Here is an 18,886-nt window from a genome sequence, read left to right on the forward strand (position 1 = left end):
TTTCCAGTTGACCGTGCAGCAGAAGGTGTTCCACATTGCCAATGAGCTCCTGCAAACTGAGAAGGCCTACGTTTCCAGGCTCCATCTCCTGGATCAGGTGAATGGCCCCTCAGGGATCCCAGGGCCCCAGGACCTGGTAGGTGGGTACCAAGGAGGAAGTAATAGGGCCTGAGCTCAACCCTACCATTACCAATCTAGAGTTGGTAAGACCCCTTTCTGACCTTGACCCCCACCCTGTCTCTGAAGTCAATTTTTATTATGACTCCAAACTTAATCTTTGTACCAACCCTCATTGCTAACTTTGGGTGGGTACATCAGCCCTGACTGCAACTCTGACCTAGATCCTGAATTTACCCCAGCTGTAAACCAGACCCTGAACTTCATTCTAATTCTGGCCGTATTCCTGACCCCAAATCCACTAGTATCCCTAAGGGTAGGAACTTTTGCTTGCTTTACTCACTATGTTATATCAACCACTACAACAGTGCCTGGCACACAGTAGGAATTCACAAATATATGTTAAATAAATGGATCTGACCCTGAACCTAATTCTTGACCCTGCTCCTGACTTCTCATTGTCCCAGTGCCTACTCCCAGGTCCTAACCTTGATAACCGGAAATCCAACCCCACATATAAGCCTAGCTCCATTCCCTCTCTCCTCAGTCTCAAAACCAATGCAGATCCCAAAGCTCCACAGAGCTTCCCACAAACACTGCCCTCACCTACAAACTGCCCCTTCCCCAGCCAAGCCTCAGGCCCAGCTGCGCTGAACACTCCTGCCTGCCCCACAGGTGTTCTGTGCCCGGCTACTGGAAGAAGCTCGGAACCGCAGTTCCTTCCCTGCTGATGTTGTCCATGGCATCTTCTCTAACATCTGCTCCATCTATTGCTTCCACCAGCAGTTCCTGCTGCCTGAGCTAGAGAAGCGCATGGAGGAATGGTGAGGGGCCCCAGATCTAGGCTGTCTGCCCTCCTTTCCTCCTGCCTGTCCTCTCCTCTTACCGCCTTTCACAAAGAGAATAAGACCAAAGTTCTTCCCTCTATGCCCTCCCAATCTAATATGAAACATAGACCAGGACTCAGAAAATTGTAACAGCACAGCCCTTAAGAGTATGAGGTTAGGAGCCACATTGCCTGGGTTCAAATTGCAGCTCTGCCACTTGCTGGCTCTGTGATATTAAGCAAGTTTCTTAAATTATTGTGGTTCAGTTTCCTCATCTATGTAATGAGGATAATAACAGCCTACCTTATAGGGTTGTTTTAAGGATTTAAATGAGTTGACATGTGTCGAGAGCTTAGAACAGAATCCTGTATATAATAAGCGCTCAACATGAGCTGTTGTTTTTTATCAGACCTAAGATAGAGCTGAGAATGGGAGGCTGTAGGAATCCAGACAAATGGACCAAACCTAGTCTGGGGTTAGAGAAGGATTCAAGGAAGAGGTGATTCCTGAGCTGAGTCCTGAGATAGAAGGGCAGAGTTTATAGGCAGTCTCCCAGCCACCAGGCTCTCCTCTTTCAATCCATCCTTTAGAGTCTACCTGCCATAATGGTCTTCCTGAATAATCAGACCATGTTACTTCCTTTTAAAAATCATCTCCATGTTCCCCACACCCACAGGATAAAGTGTGTCCCCCTCACCAGACTGTACCATGGAGGGCTGGAAGGAAGCCAGTTCCTACATCTCCCCAACTGACTTTTACCCCTGAGGGATAGACCAGACCTGGTTCTTGTGTATTCCCCAGGAGACTGTGACCAGTGAGGGCTAAGACCAGGTCCCTCAGCAGACTGTGACTCCTGAAGAGTATGACTAGGCCTGTTCACTTTGCCTCACCTATCAGACAGTGGCCCTGTCAGGGCTTGGCTAAGTATGACTCATTTGTGTCTTCAGAATCACCCAGCATAAGGCTGGGCACAGAATCAGTAATAAGTGTATGAAGTGACCCTTGCAGTGAGGTCTGGGCAGGTATTCCAGAATATATTATTCCTGGTACTTGCAAAGGGCAGAGTTGAGGTAGGTGGTAGCCCGGGCCATTGTCTCAGGTCAAGCTGAGCCTTTTGGCCTAACTGGCCTATAACATAAGCAGCAATTCTAGAGGAGCAGACTGGCTAAGAAGTAGATTTCCAGGAATGAGATGACAGTAACTTGCCTGTGGCTAGAGACCTAGAACCCTGGGAGAATTCTGGGGGACAAGGATCAGCAGGACCATGTCAGCCCCTGCTTCCACCCCAGGGACCGCTACCCGCGCATCGGAGACATCCTACAGAAGCTGGCACCCTTCCTCAAGATGTATGGCGAGTATGTGAAGAACTTTGACCGGGCTGTGGAGCTGGTCAACACCTGGACAGAGCGCTCCACCCAGTTTAAAGTAATCATCCACGAGGTACAGGTAAGCAGTGAAGCTGTATAGGGCAGACTGGGGAGGAAAGGTCTGCAGGGACCCCGTGACAGGTCTGTTGCCAGGCCTGAGTCCCTCTGCTTCTGCCTGTCACAGAAGGAGGAAGCCTGTGGCAACCTGACATTGCAGCACCACATGCTGGAACCTGTGCAGCGCATTCCCCGCTATGAGCTGCTTCTCAAGGACTATCTGTTAAAGCTGCCCCATGGCTCCCCGGACAGCAAGGACGCCCAAAGTGAGTGCACACATCTGGGCCCTGCCCCCTACCCCATCCCCCAAAACTTAACTCACAGGGTCAGCCTTCCATTGCCACATAATTGAGATCCCAGAACAGGTTCTCCAAACTGAAAGGCCCACATCGAGGCTCTGGAGTAAGACCGCAGGATGAACCTGCAGGTCAAGATCTTTCCCTAAGTACCCAGACAGAACATTCAGGAGTCCCCCAGTCTAAAGTCCCCAACTGGAGCCCCAAAGTTTGAAAAGCATGCCCAGAATGATCCCCTAGAGGAAGCCATCTGTTTTCTAGGCCAAGACCCCAAGGCTGACCCCTAGACTCATGCTGAAATGAAGTTGTGCCAAGTCGAAAATGAAACTGAGTCTGAACCCCCAGGGACTGAGCTACGAGGCCAGGAGCCCAGACTGATCCCTCAAGCCAAGCCCTCTTTACTGAATCTCCACAGCTGAGCTCCCCACGAAGAGATTTGTCTCACCAAGCCCCTGACTTTCCATCCTCTACATTTAGAGCTCTACTCTGTCACCAGCCGCTACCTAGAATGAACCTCCCAAAAGAACCTCCCAAGTCTGATCAGAGCCCTACAGAATCACCTCTTCAGAACTGAGCACCCCAGACTGAACCCTATATTTTCTACCTCCAAGATTTGGATCTCTAGGCTGAGATACTCCCTCTTCAGACTGAGTCCTCACACACTGAACTACTAGAAAAGTATTTCATTCTGATTCCTCCAGTATGAGGGGGGGCCCCCCCCCGGGGGGGGGGCTCTAAGAGTGATCCCCAGAATCTCCCCAACTTTCTCTCCCAAGACTATTATTTCCTTTCTTTCCTTCATTAATGTAGCAGCTACTTACTGAACACCTTGGTTCTGTGCATGTCATGGGCACAGGGGATACAGAAGTGAACAAGACAGACAGCAAATAGACAATAAACAGAAGTGACAAATAAACAAGAGGACATTAGAAGGTGCTACATGTAATTCAGAGATTAAGAGGGTGATATGATAGGGACTTTGGGGCTTACTTTAGTTTGGGTGGCTTCTCTGAATAGAAGATATTTGAGTCATACCTGAATGACAAGAAGAAGGGAGCCATGTGTGGATTGTGGAGGAGCATATTCCAGGCAGAAGCAACAGCAGGTGCCGAGTTCCTAGGGGCAAGAGGGCAGTAGCTTGCATATGTCTGGACAAGCAAGAGGGCCAGTGTGACCTGAACATGACAAGTGAGGGTAGAATGGTAGAAGTAGGGTTGGAGACTTTACAGGCCAGGATAAGGAGGTGGATTTTATTCTGAGTGTAGTGATTAGCCATGAGAAGATTTTGATCAGGATCACTTGGGAAGCAAGAGAGGGAGCTGAGAGACCAATAGAAAGCCTTTGTAATAATCTAAGTGAGAAAAGTGCTTGGATGAGGATAGTAACAGTGAAAGCAGTGAGAAATGGTTGGATTCAGGATGTTATATTTGGAAGCAGGACCAAAAGAACTAGGGTGTAATGGGTGTGAGGCTTGGGAGAAAGAGTCAAAAATTACTTGCAGATTTTTGGTTAGTGGTGATGGTTCTCGAGATGAGCTTAGGAGGTCGATTTTGGGCATGTTCAAAGTGAGCTGCCAGTTAGGCAGTTAGATGAGTCTCAAATCCCAGGAAGAGAGATTTGGATGTCACTGGCTCATAGACAGTATTCAAAGCTGTGAGGTTGGCCACAATCACCAAGAGAGTGAATGTAAATGGTGAAGAAATGGGGGCCAAGGACAAAGCTGAGGGAGGTGGAATCAGCAAAGGACTTAAGAAGGAGCAGCCCTAAAGGTAGGAGTAAAGTTAGGAAAGTGTGGGGTCCTGGAAACCCCAAGAGTCAGGGGCAGACAGTTTTGTCCACTGCTGTGCCTGCTTCCCAAACTAAGCCCCCTCCATCCCACCAGACAGGACACTTTGCTACCAAGCCTGGACCTCTAGAAAGAGCTAGAACCCTAGGAAGTTTGACAGCCAAATGCTACAAACATCTGCAGACTAAGTGCCTCAATCCTCTCCCCAAATGAGAGCCCCTCTGAAGTGCAAGGAATGGGATACATAACCTGAACCTCTAGAAAAAGCCTTCTAGACTGATTCCCTGGGAGTAGTTCCATGGACTGACATCTCTAACCTGAGCTCTCAGGCTGAATCCAGTATGAGGTCCCAGTTATATAACCCTACCCTGGTTTCCCCAAACTAAGTTCTGGGCCTCCAGAATGTTCTCCCCACCTTGAGCTCTGAGAGCGAGTTCCCAGTCAGAGCTCTCAACCTGAGATCCCACAGGGAGATTCCCCCTGTGGGAAGAACTTCCCAGTCTGATCTTCATGAGCCACCATTCTATAAACAGGTATTGCCAAACTTAGCACCCTATATTAATCCCCTATTTACTGTCCCTCAGACTGAGACACCCTATATTTATCCCCGATTTACTGTCCCTCTGTCCTGAGCCCAAAAGACAGACTCTTTTGTCAGAGACTGATCCATGCCACAGACTAAGACCACCAAGCCCTCAGACTGCATTTCTACAGTTCCCCAGTGTGAACTCCAGAGGGAACCCCGAGCTTAATAGCTGCCCAGTCTCAGCTCTAAACAGAAACACCAGATTGTGTTCTCCCTAACCCAAATCCCCCAGACTGAAGACCCCTATTTTCTATCCCCTTCACTGAGCCCTTAGATTAATGCTAGATTTTCCCCCAAATTATGTGACCCATGCTCCAAGTCTGATCTTCCCCAGTCTCAATTCCCAGACTGACTCCTCCCAGACAGCCCCCCATTTTCTACATCCCAGCCTTGGATTCACAGATTGAGATTCCCAGGCTGAGTCCTTCAGAATGAAGTCTCCAGACTGGGCCCCCTACTGAGACCCAAGAAGGACACCTCACTGGCACACTGAGTCTCCACACTTTATAACCTTCCAGGGGGATCCCCAGAAGAAGCCTCCTGTCTCATTTCTCCACTCAGAGCCCATGAATTCTACAGAATCACATATCCACATTGAGCTTCCAGGACTGAGTTCTGAGACTTTATTTCCACACTGGATCCCTAGCATGACATTTCCAAACTGAAATTCCCCAAATGATCTCCCTGGACTGAACCCCCAAATGAGTTGCCAGTGTAATCTTCCTAAACTGGGCACCAGATAGACCTCTTTTTACCAACTATGTGTCTCTGGGCAAGCTGCTCAGTCTCAATTTTCTCATGTGTAGAAGGAGGATGATAATGATACCTCCCTCATAGAGTTGTTTTGAGGATAAATGAGATAATCCAAGTAAAGCTGTTAGCACAGTGCTTAGCACGTGGCAAAGTCTCAATAAATGTTAGCAGTTTTTATTACTGAATGCCCTGACTGATGCCTTCCATACTGAATGCCCATAAAGTCAGCCCCAGATCAAGTTTACCTAACTTAGGTTCCTGTTTTGTACCAATTTCAACCCTATATGAGCCCCCAGAATGAATCTCAGAGCTTGAGCCCAACTGAGCTCCCCAAACTGAGCCCAAAGATGAACCCACACACACACTGAAAGAACTTCCCAGTCCAGTTTTCTGGAGCCACTCAAAATGAGAATCTCTGAAAGCCAGTCTAAGATATGCTCACTAAGTTACCTGGGCCAAGATCTTAAGCTAACCTCCTAACTTTTTACCCCTCAGACTAAAATCCCCAGGTAGAGCCCCAGAAAGTGCCTCAAGGTCTAAGCCCCAATGAATCATATCTCTGGTTCCCTAGACTGACTCCCCCACTTTCTGCTTCCCAGACTGAACTCTGGAATCTGGACCCTAGACTGGGTTTCTCAAACCAGGCCAACTGAAACTGCTGGCCTGGGCTGCCTACCCTGAGCCCAAGACTGAACTCCAAACCCAGACTGCCAAAGCCCCACCATAGCTTCCAGACCAAGCCCCTACACTGAGCTCCCCAAACTGCACTCCCTAGACTTGGACCCCCCAAATGAAATCCTAGGCTGACATCCCCACACTGAACCCCCAGACAGAGCCTACACACACTGGACCCCTGGAAATGTCAGTTTGGACTCCATATAAGGCATCTCCAGACCGAGTTCCTGATACCAAAGCCTCTAGTCTTAGCCCAATGGCCTGCACAGGTCTAAGCTTGTATGCCCACAGCTTGCCAGAGTCTTATTCTCCCTTCCCTGGGTACCTCCTACTTCTTCCACCCGACATGCTCCCTGCCCTGGGGTGGGGGAGATGCAGAATGTGTGGGAGAAAGGGCAGATGGCAGAGCAGCTCCAGCTCTGATGTCAACTCAGCTGCTTCCCAGGTAGACAACCTAAGGCCACCACCTCTTCTCTCTGTTTCCTCATTTTGGACAAACAGGGCACAATCACACCTATCTTACAGAGTTGTTGTGGGGATTTAAAGGAGCTAATTTATGCAAAGCATCTGTTGGGAAGGCCTGGAGAGAGTGGAAGGACTCTGGTCCCATCCTTGGAAGCTCCTAGTCTACTAAGGGATGAAGATTTGTAAATGCATTATGAATATGCAGTGTGACTAGTAGGACAGAGGGGAGCAAAGAGGAATGTGGGAAGCCAGACAGGGTCCCAACCCAGCCTGGGAACTCAGAGCGGGTTTACTGGAGGAGGCAAGCTGAATCCAGAAGACTGAGTGGCAAGACAGGACATGTTTAGGGAGGTGCAAGTGGAGAAAGTTGGAGAGGTCAGCAGAAGTCAGATCTCCAGGGCTTTCAATGCCAGGCTAAATGGCTGGGTCTTTACCCTGCAAATATAGGGGAGCCATTGACAGATTTAAGCAGAAGAGTGACAACAAGCTGTATGTCAGAAAGACCCTCTGGCAGCCAGGGTGGAAGAGGGGTTGGAGATGAGAGACTCCTGAAAGGCCTGACAAGGGCTACGGATCTTGAGCACCAAGACTTGGTCATGGAGGGAGAGCTTCCTAGAAAACCAAGACTTGGTTTGCCTCTTCAGATGCACATGTACTCCTCCATCACAGGTATATTTTAGTGGGAAAATCCAGCACCATACAGACAAGAGTGGAGTGCAATACAGCTATAGCAGGCCCTCAAGCACTAGTAGGATTCGTTACTGTATGGGGATGTGTAGGGACTTATTCCAAGTTTTTTTTTTTTCCTGATGATTCCTGGTCACTGTAGGAAATATGGAAATTATAGGAAAGACAAAAAAGGTAGGGAAAAAGATCACCTGTGATAAAAGCCCCCAGGGAATAAGCATGATGAACATTTTGAAATATATTCTTCCTGGTGTTTTTTATACACATATATTTTGCAAAATCAAGATCACACAGTATATACAAGTTGTTATCCTTTTCTCAAAATATCCTGAGCATTTGACAAATTATAAGCATTATTTGTAAAGGTTGTTTAGTATTCCACTATATGAATGCACATTAATTTATTTAACTGAACCCCTACAGTTGGACATTTTTCTTTCTGGTTGACACTGTTGTAAAAATCACTGCAATGAAAGTGTATTTGTACATAGAACATGTATTTTTTATTGAATTTTTATTTTAATTCTAGTATAGTTAACATACAGTGTTATATTAATTTCAGGTGTACAATATAGTGATTCAGCAATTTTATACATCACTCAAAACAAGTACTCATCAAAACAAGTGCACTCCTTAATCCTGATTACCTATATAACCCATCCCTCACCCTAAAGTAACCATCAGTTTGTTCTATATCATTAGAAGTCTGTTTCTTGATTTGTCTCTCTCTTATTTTTTTCCCTCTGCTTATTTGTTTTGTTACTTAAATTCCACATATGAGTGAAATCATAAGATATTTGTCTTTCTCTGATTCACTTATTTCATTTAGTATTACACCCTCTACCTCCATCTATGTCATTGCAAATGGCAAGATTTCATTCTTTTTTATGGATGAATAATATTCCATTATATATAAATACCACATCTTTATCCATTCATTTATTAATGGACACTTGGGCCACCTTCATAATTTGGCTATTGTAAATAATGCTGCTATAAACATTGGCATGCATGTATCCCTTTGAATTGGTGTTTTTGTATTTTTTGGGTAAGCACCTAGTAGTGCACTTACTGGATCATAGTAGTTCTATTTTTAACTTTTTGAGGAACCTCCATATTGTTTTCCACAATAGCTGCACCAGTTTGCATTTCCACCAACAGTGCACAAGGGTTATTTTTTCCTACCTCCTCACCAATTTCTTGTGTTTTGATTTTAGTCATTCTGGAAAAGTGTGAGGTGGTATCTCATTGTGGTTTTAATTTGCATTTCCTTGATGATCAGTGATTTCAGCATCTTTTCATATGTTTATTGGCCATCTTTATATCTTCTTTGGAGAAATGTCTGTTCATGTCTTCTGCCCATTTTTTAATTAGATCATTTGGTTTTGAGGTATTGAGTTGTATCAGTTCTTTATATATTTTAGATACTAACCCTTTTACAAAGATGTAATTTGCAAATATCTTCTTTCATTCAGTAAATTGTATTTTAGTTTTGTTGATTGTTTCCTTTGCTGTGTAGAAGCTTTTTGTTTTGATGTAGTCCCAATAGTTTATTTTTGTTTTTGCTTCCCTTACCTCAGGAGACATATCTAGTAAGAAGTTGCTATGGCCAATGTCAGAGAAATTACTTCCTATGCTCTCTTCCAGGATTTTTACGGTTTCAGGTCTCCCATTAAGTCTTTACTCCATTTTGAACTTATTCTTGTGTATGGTGTAAGAAAATTGTCCAGTTGCATTCTTTTGCATGTGGCTGTTCAGTTTTCCCAACACCATTTGTTGAAGAGACTGTCTTTTTCCGATTGCATATTCTTTCCTACTTTGGTCAAAGATTAACTGACCATTTAGTTGTGGATTTATTTTGGGTTTTCTATTCTGTTCCATTGATCTATGTGTCTATTTTTGTGCCAGTACCATATTGTTTTGATTACTACAGGTTGGTCATATAATTTGAAGTCTGGAATTGTGATACCTCCATTTTGTTTTTCTTTTTCAAGATTGCTTTAGCTATTTGGGGTCTTTTGTGGTGCCATACATATTTAGAATTGTTTGTTCTAACTCTGAGAAATGCTGGTGGTATTTTGATAGGGATTGCATTAAATGTACAGATTGCTTTGGGTAGTATAGCCATTTAAACAATATTTGTTCTTCCAATTCATGAGCATGGAATGTCTTTCCATTTATTTGTGTTGTGTTCACTTTCTTTCATCAGTGTATAAAATACTATAAAAGTTTTCAGAGTACAGGTCTTTCACTTCTTTGGTTAAGTTTATTCTTAGGTACTTTATTATTTTTGGTGCAATTGTAAATGGAATTGTTTTCTTAATTTCTCTTTCTGCTTCTTCATTATTAGTATATAGAAATGCAACAGATTTCTATACATTGATTTTGTATCCTGTGGCTTTATTGATTTGTCAGTTCTAGTACTTTTTTGGTGGAGTCTTTAGCATTTTCTAGATGTAGTATCATGTTATCTGCAAATGGTGAAAAGTTTATTGCTTCCTTACCAATTTGAATGCCTTTTATTTCTTTCTGTCGTATGATTGGTGTGGCTAGGACTTCAGTACTATGTTGAGTAGAAGTGAAGAGAGTGGGCATCCTTGTCTTGTTCCTGACCTTAGGGAAAACACTCTCAGTTTTTCCTTATGGAGTATGATGTTTACTGTGGGTTTTTCATAGATGGTCTTCATTATGTTGAGTAATGTTCCCTCTAAACCTACTTTGTTGAGGGTTTTTATCAAGAATGAATATTGGGGGCACCTGGGTGGCTCAGTCAATTAAACGTATAACCTCGGCTCAGGTCATGATCTCATGGTTTGTGAGTTCGAGCCCCATGTTGGGCTCTGTGCTGACAGCCCAGAGCCTGGTGCCTGCTTCAGATTCTGTATCTCCCTCTCTCTTCCCCTCCCCCACTCGAGCGTGCACACCCTGTCTCAAAAATAAACATTAAAATTTTTTTAAAAGAATGGATGTTGTACTTTGTCAAATGTTTTTCTTCTGCATCTATTGAAGTGATCAGATGTTTTTTATCCTGTTTCCTGTTACTGTAATGTACCACGTTGATTGATTTGCAAATATTGATCCACCCTTGCATCCCGGAAATAAATCCACTTGACTGTGGTGAATGATTCTTTTAATGTATTTTTGGATTCATTTTGCTAGTATTTTGTTGAGGAGTTTTGCATCTATGTTCAACAGAGACATTGGCCTGTAGTTCTGTTTTTTTGTGGTGTCTTTATCTGGTTTTGGTACCAGGGTAATGCTGGCCTCATAGAATGAATTTGTAAGTTTTCCTTCCTCTTCAATTTTTTTTGGAATAGTTTAAGAATAGATATTAGCTCTTCTTTAAATGTTTGATGGAATTTGCCTATGAAGCCATTATGGTCCTGCACTTTTGTTTGTTGGGAGCTTTTTGATTACCAATTCAATTTCCTTGCTAATAATCAGTCTGTTCATATCTTCTATATCTTCCTCCTTCATTTTTGGTAAGTTATATGTTTCTGGGAATTTATCCATTTCTTCTAGGTTGTCCAAATTGTTGACATATAGTTTTTCATTATATTCTCTTATAATTGTTTGTATTTCTGTGGTGTTGGTTGTTATTTCTCCTCTCTCATTTGTGATTTTGTTTATTTGAGTCCTTTCCCCTTCTTTTTGAGGAGTCTGGCTAGGGGGTTATCAGTTTTGTTGATTAGAATGTGTATTTTCTTGGTAGAGATTCCTATAATCTGAATTATTGAGACAAAGAGTAGGCTCATCACTTTCTTTCTTTATATGACTTTTTCCTGGTTATAAAAGTAATACATGTTCTTTGTCAAAAATATGGAAAAAAGAAAAATCTGAAGAACACAATAAAACCACCCATAGTCCCACCATCCAGAGACAATTTGTTTAACATGGATATGTTTCTTTCCAGTTACATATGTAATTATTATTGTTGTTATTTTTAATGGCAAAAATAATCCTGTTAAGCTTTCATTTTATTCACTGCCAGTTATTCCATGCACTGTGATTCTGCTATTGTGGCATTTTCTGATTTTAAGTGATGTTGCTATAGACCTCTTTGAGGCTGGTGCTTTCTGGGATGGGAAGGATGTGGTCAGGCCAGGAGGAGGTATTCAGGGAGCAAAGAAACCCCCAAGAGCCTCTTCTCTGCTAGTTTCCCATTTGACCTCCCACTCTGCCCACAGAATCTCTGGAGCTGATAGCCACAGCAGCAGAGCACTCTAACGCTGCCATCCGCAAAATGGTGAGTGGCCCTTCTAGCCCCTGTCCTTCCTTGGCCACCCACCTGTGGCGTCTCTGTCCGGGGGACTTGTGACTTGTGGACATGTAAGGGAAGGCCAGCACTCCAACCCTGCCTTTTGCTTACTGTCTCCTGCCAGGAGCGAATGCACAAGCTGCTGAAGGTATATGAGCTGCTAGGGGGTGAGGAAGACATTGTCAGCCCCACCAAAGAGCTCATAAAAGAAGGCCATATCCTTAAGCTGTCGGCAAAGAATGGGACCACTCAAGACCGATACCTCATACTAGTAAGTGCCAGGTGTGGGCTTGCACACATTGACTTGGTATTCACTCAAGTCTGTACTTCCTGGAGCCATTCTGTCCTCTATTTTTCATTGTATCTTCACTATCTACCCTTGGAACTTTTTACAGGTGATGTAACTAAGACTTAGAAGTAACTTGCCCAAGGTCACCCAACTAGGAAGTGACTCCCATGCCTAGGCTCTTTCCTTGTGACCCTTGTGCCCAATCTGGGCTGTGCTTCCTCCATCTATTGCCTTGAGTCCCCAGCAATAAAGCTTCAGGAGTCCTATAAGGGTAGGGAGCTGGGCCACACCTCTCCTGGGTCCCCCACACTTACATCCCAAAACTTTTCCTTCCTAGTTCAACGACCGCCTCCTTTACTGCGTGCCCAGGCTGCGGCTCCTTGGCCAGAAGTTTAGCGTGCGGGCACGCATTGATGTAGATGGCATGGAGGTGAGCACCAGGAGGTGGGAGATGGTGACCTGGAGTGGGGCCTTGGTGCTGGAAGGAATGAAGTCATTCTGACTTTGACCCTGAGTCTTTGTGTGCATGTGTGCAGAGGGTAAGGGCCCTGTGGAGCTTAGTACTCACAAAGCCTCTTTCTCCCTCCATTCAGCTAAAGGAAAGCTCCAACCTCAATCTGCCTCGGACCTTCCTGGTGTCAGGAAAGCAGCGCTCCCTGGAGCTCCAGGCTAGGTACTTGCCCTTACCTATACCTTCCCTCCAGCCCCCTCTTTCCCTTCAGATATGAAGCAATGTACCCTAATGCCAGGCTACCCACCTCCCAACTCCAACCAAGGAAGAGACTGTTTCAGAGGAAGGATGGGCACCTTTCCCCCAAAATGCAGGCTTGGTCTTTTGGTGGGTTTTGTTAGAGGAGAGGGAACAATGAGATATTAATCCAAATAGGAATAATAACAACACAGTTTATTATAGATTCAGATATTTAAGAGAAATAACAACCAAATGCAATGCTTGGTCCATGGTAGGAGCCTAATTTGAGAAAAACCCTAAAAGACATTTGCAAGACAATAGGGAAAATCTAAATGTAAACTGAACAATAGCTGTTGAGTAATTATTACTTTTTCAGGTGTGATAATGGTATAGTGGTTATATAGGAGAATGGCCTTGATTTTTGGTGATGCATGCTGAGGATTTAGTATCATGATATCTATAATTTATTTTTAAATGATTTATCAACCCCAAATACATACATATATGCATATACACACATATACACATACATATATAACTATATGTGTATATATATATATGAAGTAAATATAGCAAAAGATTTTCTAAATTTGCATTTATATAGTAGGCATACATTTAGTGAACTTGTGCTATCCTTTTTTGTATGCTTGAAATTTTCTAAAATAAAACTTTTTAAAATAACATTTAAAAATAATGCCCAGCCATTTAACAAAGGGGATTTCATATCCGTCCTCTACTTGATTATAATAATAGCTCACATTTAGTGAAGACTTGCTCTTATGCTATGCAGTGTTTTAATTTTAACTTAGACAATTTATGTTTAAATTGACTAGCTGAATCCTTAAAACAACCCTTGAAGTAGCTACTGTTGCCATCAACCCCATTTCACAGATGAGCAAACCGAGGCACAGAAGAGTTATGTACCTTTCCCAAGATCTCATAGCTACAAAGGAACAGAGCTGGAAATAGAGTTCATGCTGCTTTCTGAGGGCCCAAGTGATAGACTATCGAGGTCAAGGTCAGGGCCAGAGAATGGATGCATATGGATAGAAGACCTGTTTCTGACAGGCTGCAAGGAAGTGAGAAATGAGAGTCAGAACCCTTATTGCTGGGACTGCATGGAGTCAGGAAAGAGAGATGAGTATGGCTAGAGGGCATCCTCCTGGAAGATGAGACATGGGTGTTGGCTTTGAAGCTCTGGGAGACTGAGAGAGCATCCAGAAGCCTGAGGCCAGGAAGCTGGCCAATCATTGGTAGGAACTAAGCCAATCATTGGTACAACCAGCAGAGGGCTCAGCATAGCCTGAGTGACAAGCCACATGACTCAGACATGTCTTCTGCTGGGAGGTTGGGAGGGAGGTTGCTGCAGAGATGCTGGGGCCAGAAAGGAGCACTAAGCAGTGTAGGGTTTCCTAGGTGGCAAAAGGCAGGCATGGAAGGTTTGCTTTGTAATTGCTTGTACTACCCCTAAAGAAATTTTTTTTTTTTTTTTAAATGAGGGACACTTGGATGGCTCAGTTAAGCGTCTGACTCTTGGTTTTAGCTGAGGTCATGAACTCAGTTTCGTGAGTTCGATCCCCACATTGGGCTCTGTGCTGGCAGTGTGGAGCCTGCTTGGGATTCTCTCTCTGCCCCTCCCCAGCTTGCATTCTCTATCTCTCTCAAAATAAAAAAAATGAACTTAAAAAAATTTAAAAAAAAAATTTTTTTTTTCTTCAACGTTTTTATTTATTTTTGGGACAGAGAGAGACAGAGCATGAACGGGGGAGGGGCAGAGAGAGAGGGAGACACAGAATCGGAAACAGGCTCCAGGCTCCGAGCCATCAGCCCAGAGCCTGACGCGGGGCTCGAACTCATGGACCACGAGATCGTGACCTGGCTGAAGTCGGACGCTTAACCGACTGCGCCACCCAGGCGCCCCTTAATGAAAATTTCAAATATCCAGAAAAGTAGAAATACAACAAACACCTATATGCCTACCATTTAGACAACTGGTGCTCAACCATGAAAACACAGGAATCAGCTGGGGAGCTTTTAAAAAATACTGATGCCTGAGGGGTGCTTTGCTGACTTAATAAAGCATGTGACTCTTGATCTTGGGGTTATAGGTTTGACCCTCACATTGGATATAGAGATTACTTAAAAATAACATCTTAAAAAAAATACTGATGTCTGAGACCCACCCTCAAGTCTGATTTAATTTGGGGGTAGCCCCTGAACATGAGAAGTTTTAAAAGCTCCCTTGGTGGTTTAATGAGTGCACCTGGGTTTGGAACCACTGACTTAAGAGTCAACAACTATTGACATTTTGCCATATAAATCCTTTGCTGAACCATTTTAAAGTAAATTACAGACATGATATACTTCACCACAGTCCTTTCCTCTATTTGCATGTATGTGTGTATGTGTATGTGTACACACACAAACACACAATGCTTTCTTTCTATATTTTATTATGAAAATATTCCAAAATACAGAAAAGTTTAAAGAATTATACAGTGAACAACTGTAAACCCACCATATAGATTCTATAAGTGTTAACATTGTGCTACATATATTTTATCACTAATCTATCCTCTTTATTTTTAATTTTTTTAAGCTTTATTTATTTTTGAGAGAGAGACAGACAGACAGAGTATGAACGGGGGAGGAACAGAGAGAGAGACACACACACACAGAATCCGAAGCAGGCTCCAGGCTCTGAGCTGTCAGCACAGAGCCCGACACGGGGCTCGAACCCATGAACTGCGAGATCATGACCTGAGCCAAAGTCAGATGCTTAACCCACTGAGCCACCCAGGCGCCCCACTAATCTATCCTCTTATCCATCCACCAATCCATCTGATTTTTATTTACATGCATTTCAAATGAAGTTACAGACATCAGTACACCTCACCCCTGAAGACTTTGGTGTGCATGTTATTTTTTTTTATGTTCATTTTTGAGAGAGAGACAGAGCAGGGGGGGGGGGGGGAGGGTTGCAGAGAGAGGGAGAGACAGAATCCGAAGCAGGGTCCAGGCTCTGAGCTATCAGCACAGAGCCTGACATGGGGCTCGAACTCACAAACTGTGAGATCATGACCTGAGCTGAAGTCAGACACTTAACCGACTGAGCCACCCAGGCCCGCCTGGCATGCATATTATTAACTAGAGTCCAATATTTGTTTAATGTCCTTTCCTTCTCTTGAGGACAAATTTTCATACAGTGAAATGCACAGGTCTTAAGTGCATGCCATCAGTGTGTTGTGACAAATGTAAACACTCATGTCATGTTTTTAAATAAACATGGAATGCTATGTGTATTTTACATATGTTGTTTTCACTTAACATATTATAAACAGCTTTCTACACCACTTATGTTGTCTGACAGTAATGATGTACCATCATTTATTTTATCTGATCCCCTGTTGTTGGACACTTAGGCTGCTTCCAATTTTTCACAATAAATAGCATTGCAATGGACATTCTTGTAGCTAAATATTAACTCATATCCTTAATTTTTCATGAAGTGGTTTTAAAGATGTAGCCAGACTTTCATATTAGAAAAGTACTTTTGATGTCTGGAGTGTACATGTGGAAGGGGATTAGAAGACGCCAGGCAGGACACAGCCAAGAAACCAGGTCCTATGCCTAGTGAGCAGTTTATGGGACTGCACCACAGCAGCAGCCTTGGAGACTATAGGACAGACAGGAAAAGTGGGAATGGAAGGTGAAAGAAAGGGGTAACTCACACTGATTGAGCAGCTAGTGGACCAAGGATTGTGCTGGGCACTTAACATGTCACCTCAGTTACTGCTGAGAACCCAGACTGATAATTATCTCCACATAAAATGGAAAAGAAAATGGATTAAAGAAAAACAAATTGCCTTCCTTTCCCACACTTGTCATTCCAGCAACAGGGAGCTATTTATGCTTTCTTATATGTTCCATACTGTTACACACACCTCACCCTTAATCCTCTGAGGCCCAGCACCTCCTTGAAGAAACCTTCCTTAACAGCCCCCACCCAAATTGCAGGCTGGGGCAGGTCTCTTCTTCTGGGCTTCTCAGCCCTATTTTCACTCTGTCACAGTACTGATCCCCCTGTACCGTCCCTATCTCCCCTCCTAGACCATGAGCTCCTTGAGGGTATGGTCCTCTCTAAGCCCCAGGTTCCTAGCACAGAGTCTGGAAAGTATTAGTTAACTGTTGAACAAATAAACTCAGGCTATATTACTCACCTAAGGTCACACAAAAAGTTAAGGACCAGAGGTTCAAACCCAGATCCGCCTGACGCCAAAATAACTTGCTTGTTACCACTCCAGTTGGTTTTGGTTGGCCTGCCTAACCCATTTTTCTTTTCTCCCCCCAAGGACTGAGGAGGAGAAGAAAGACTGGGTCCAGGTAACATCCAAGAAAGCTTTGTGGTAGGGGGCTGGAGGAATATTAATAGGTCTCCTTGGGGTTGGAGGATTCTCCCCTAAAACTCATGTCAGACCAGAATGGGCCTAGACACCTGCTTTCCAACAAATTTTACCATCCCAGTTTTACAGATAGGCAAACTGAGGTCCAAAGGTTAAATGTAAACTCACAAATTCTTCCTTTAGAAAGCTGGCTCCGCTGAGGGTATAACCCCAAGGAGTTAAGCCCTGTAAAATCTTAAGCCAAGACAGTGGTCGGGAAGACCTTCTGAGGTTTTTCAACCACTGATCGCCTCCCCCATTTCATAAATATAAGAACAGAGACTTGGATTTGGGTTGAGGCTTGCTCAAGGTCATGTGCCTAGCAAGGGGTAGAGGTAGACCTAGAAGCCAACTTTTCTGATTTCAGGCTGTCATAGGAAGGTGAGGGTGGAAATGCGTGGGTTGTGAGGTGACCTGACCTCTTATTTTTTACAACCTCCTTCACAGGCCATCAACTCCACTCTTTTGAAGCATGAACAGACGCTGGAGACCTTCAAACTGTTGAACTCAACAAACAGGGAAGATGAAGACACACCCCCTAACTCTCCAGTAAGAGTCCCCACCCCTTCCCCTGCACTGGGACCCCTTCCAGGCCTCCAAGTTCCCACTTTATCTTGAAATGATCCTTGCCCCTTCCCAGAGAGTAAAGACCAGAGAGGCAGTACATGACCTCGGAAGTACAATCTTCTGTTGGTATGGCCACAGAGAAATCGTTGGGAAAACCTAGGCCCAGAAAGTAAAAATGACTTGTCTTCAGTAGCACAGTAAGGTAGGGGCAAAGCAAGGATTCATAGGCAGGTCTTCTGAATGTATCTGCTGCCTCCAATGATGATCCAAGCCTTGGGGCAGTGGGCAGGGGCTGGCTGGACTGGGCTGGGGAGTAGTCGTGTCTGACCTGGGACCTGGCCCTCTCTCCAGAACGTGGATCTTGGGAAGCGGGCACCTACACCCATCCGGGAAAAGGAAGTCACCATGTGCATGCGCTGCCAGGAGCCCTTCAATTCCATCACCAAACGCAGGCACCACTGCAAGGCCTGCGGGCATGTGAGTTTTGGCAGACAGGGGCAGAGCTAGGGAGGGGACAGGCTGACAGTCCAAAGGCCCACTTCTGAGTGGGTTACCTTCCAAGTTAGGGGAGGCTATGAGTTCACTGTGGGAGTTGGTACACTGAAGGGAAAGACCTGCGGGAACCAGGCTGTTTTTGCCCACTTGCCACCCCAGGTGGTTTGTGGGAAGTGCTCCGAGTTCCGGGCCCGTCTCATCTATGACAACAACCGCTCCAACCGTGTGTGCACTGACTGCTACGTGGCCTTGCATGGGGTTCCTGGGAGCAGCCCAGCCTGCAGCCAGCATACACCCCAGCGCCGGAGGTCCATCCTGGAGGTAAGAGCCAGGTCCCTGACTAACACCCCCACACTGGACCACATGGGCTCCAGTCACCCACCCAGTGTGACTGATGCCTAGGCATCTCTGAAATGCCAGGGTGCCTTGTGCATCCACTAAGCAAGTGACACAGGCTTGGAGTGAGTAAAATGAGTGCAAGAATGAATGAAAAACTAACTTTTATTTAAGTGCTTTAAATATTTAATC

At 44.5% G+C, this 18,886-nt stretch overlaps 1 protein-coding gene across 2 annotated transcripts in view; it reads left to right on the forward strand.

Annotated features, from left to right (window-relative positions):
• Positions 1-18,886, forward strand: part of FGD1 (FYVE, RhoGEF and PH domain containing 1) — a 41,972-nt gene that overhangs the window by 20,605 nt on the left and 2,481 nt on the right. For both annotated transcript variants that reach the window (XM_040466916.1, XM_040466917.1), the window contains exons 5-16: positions 8-97; positions 793-941; positions 2,234-2,390; positions 2,496-2,634; positions 11,804-11,862; positions 11,999-12,145; positions 12,501-12,593; positions 12,757-12,836; positions 17,207-17,237; positions 17,744-17,845; positions 18,215-18,340; positions 18,518-18,679. In XM_040466916.1, coding sequence (XP_040322850.1) covers positions 8-97; positions 793-941; positions 2,234-2,390; positions 2,496-2,634; positions 11,804-11,862; positions 11,999-12,145; positions 12,501-12,593; positions 12,757-12,836; positions 17,207-17,237; positions 17,744-17,845; positions 18,215-18,340; positions 18,518-18,679 — 1,335 coding nt within the window. The remainder of the gene's footprint in view (positions 1-7; positions 98-792; positions 942-2,233; positions 2,391-2,495; positions 2,635-11,803; positions 11,863-11,998; positions 12,146-12,500; positions 12,594-12,756; positions 12,837-17,206; positions 17,238-17,743; positions 17,846-18,214; positions 18,341-18,517; positions 18,680-18,886) is intronic.

Source organism: Herpailurus yagouaroundi, unplaced genomic scaffold, assembly GCF_014898765.1.
Source record: "Herpailurus yagouaroundi ecotype Mexico unplaced genomic scaffold, PumYag 67005, whole genome shotgun sequence".
Taxonomy (NCBI): Eukaryota; Metazoa; Chordata; class Mammalia; order Carnivora; family Felidae; genus Herpailurus; species Herpailurus yagouaroundi.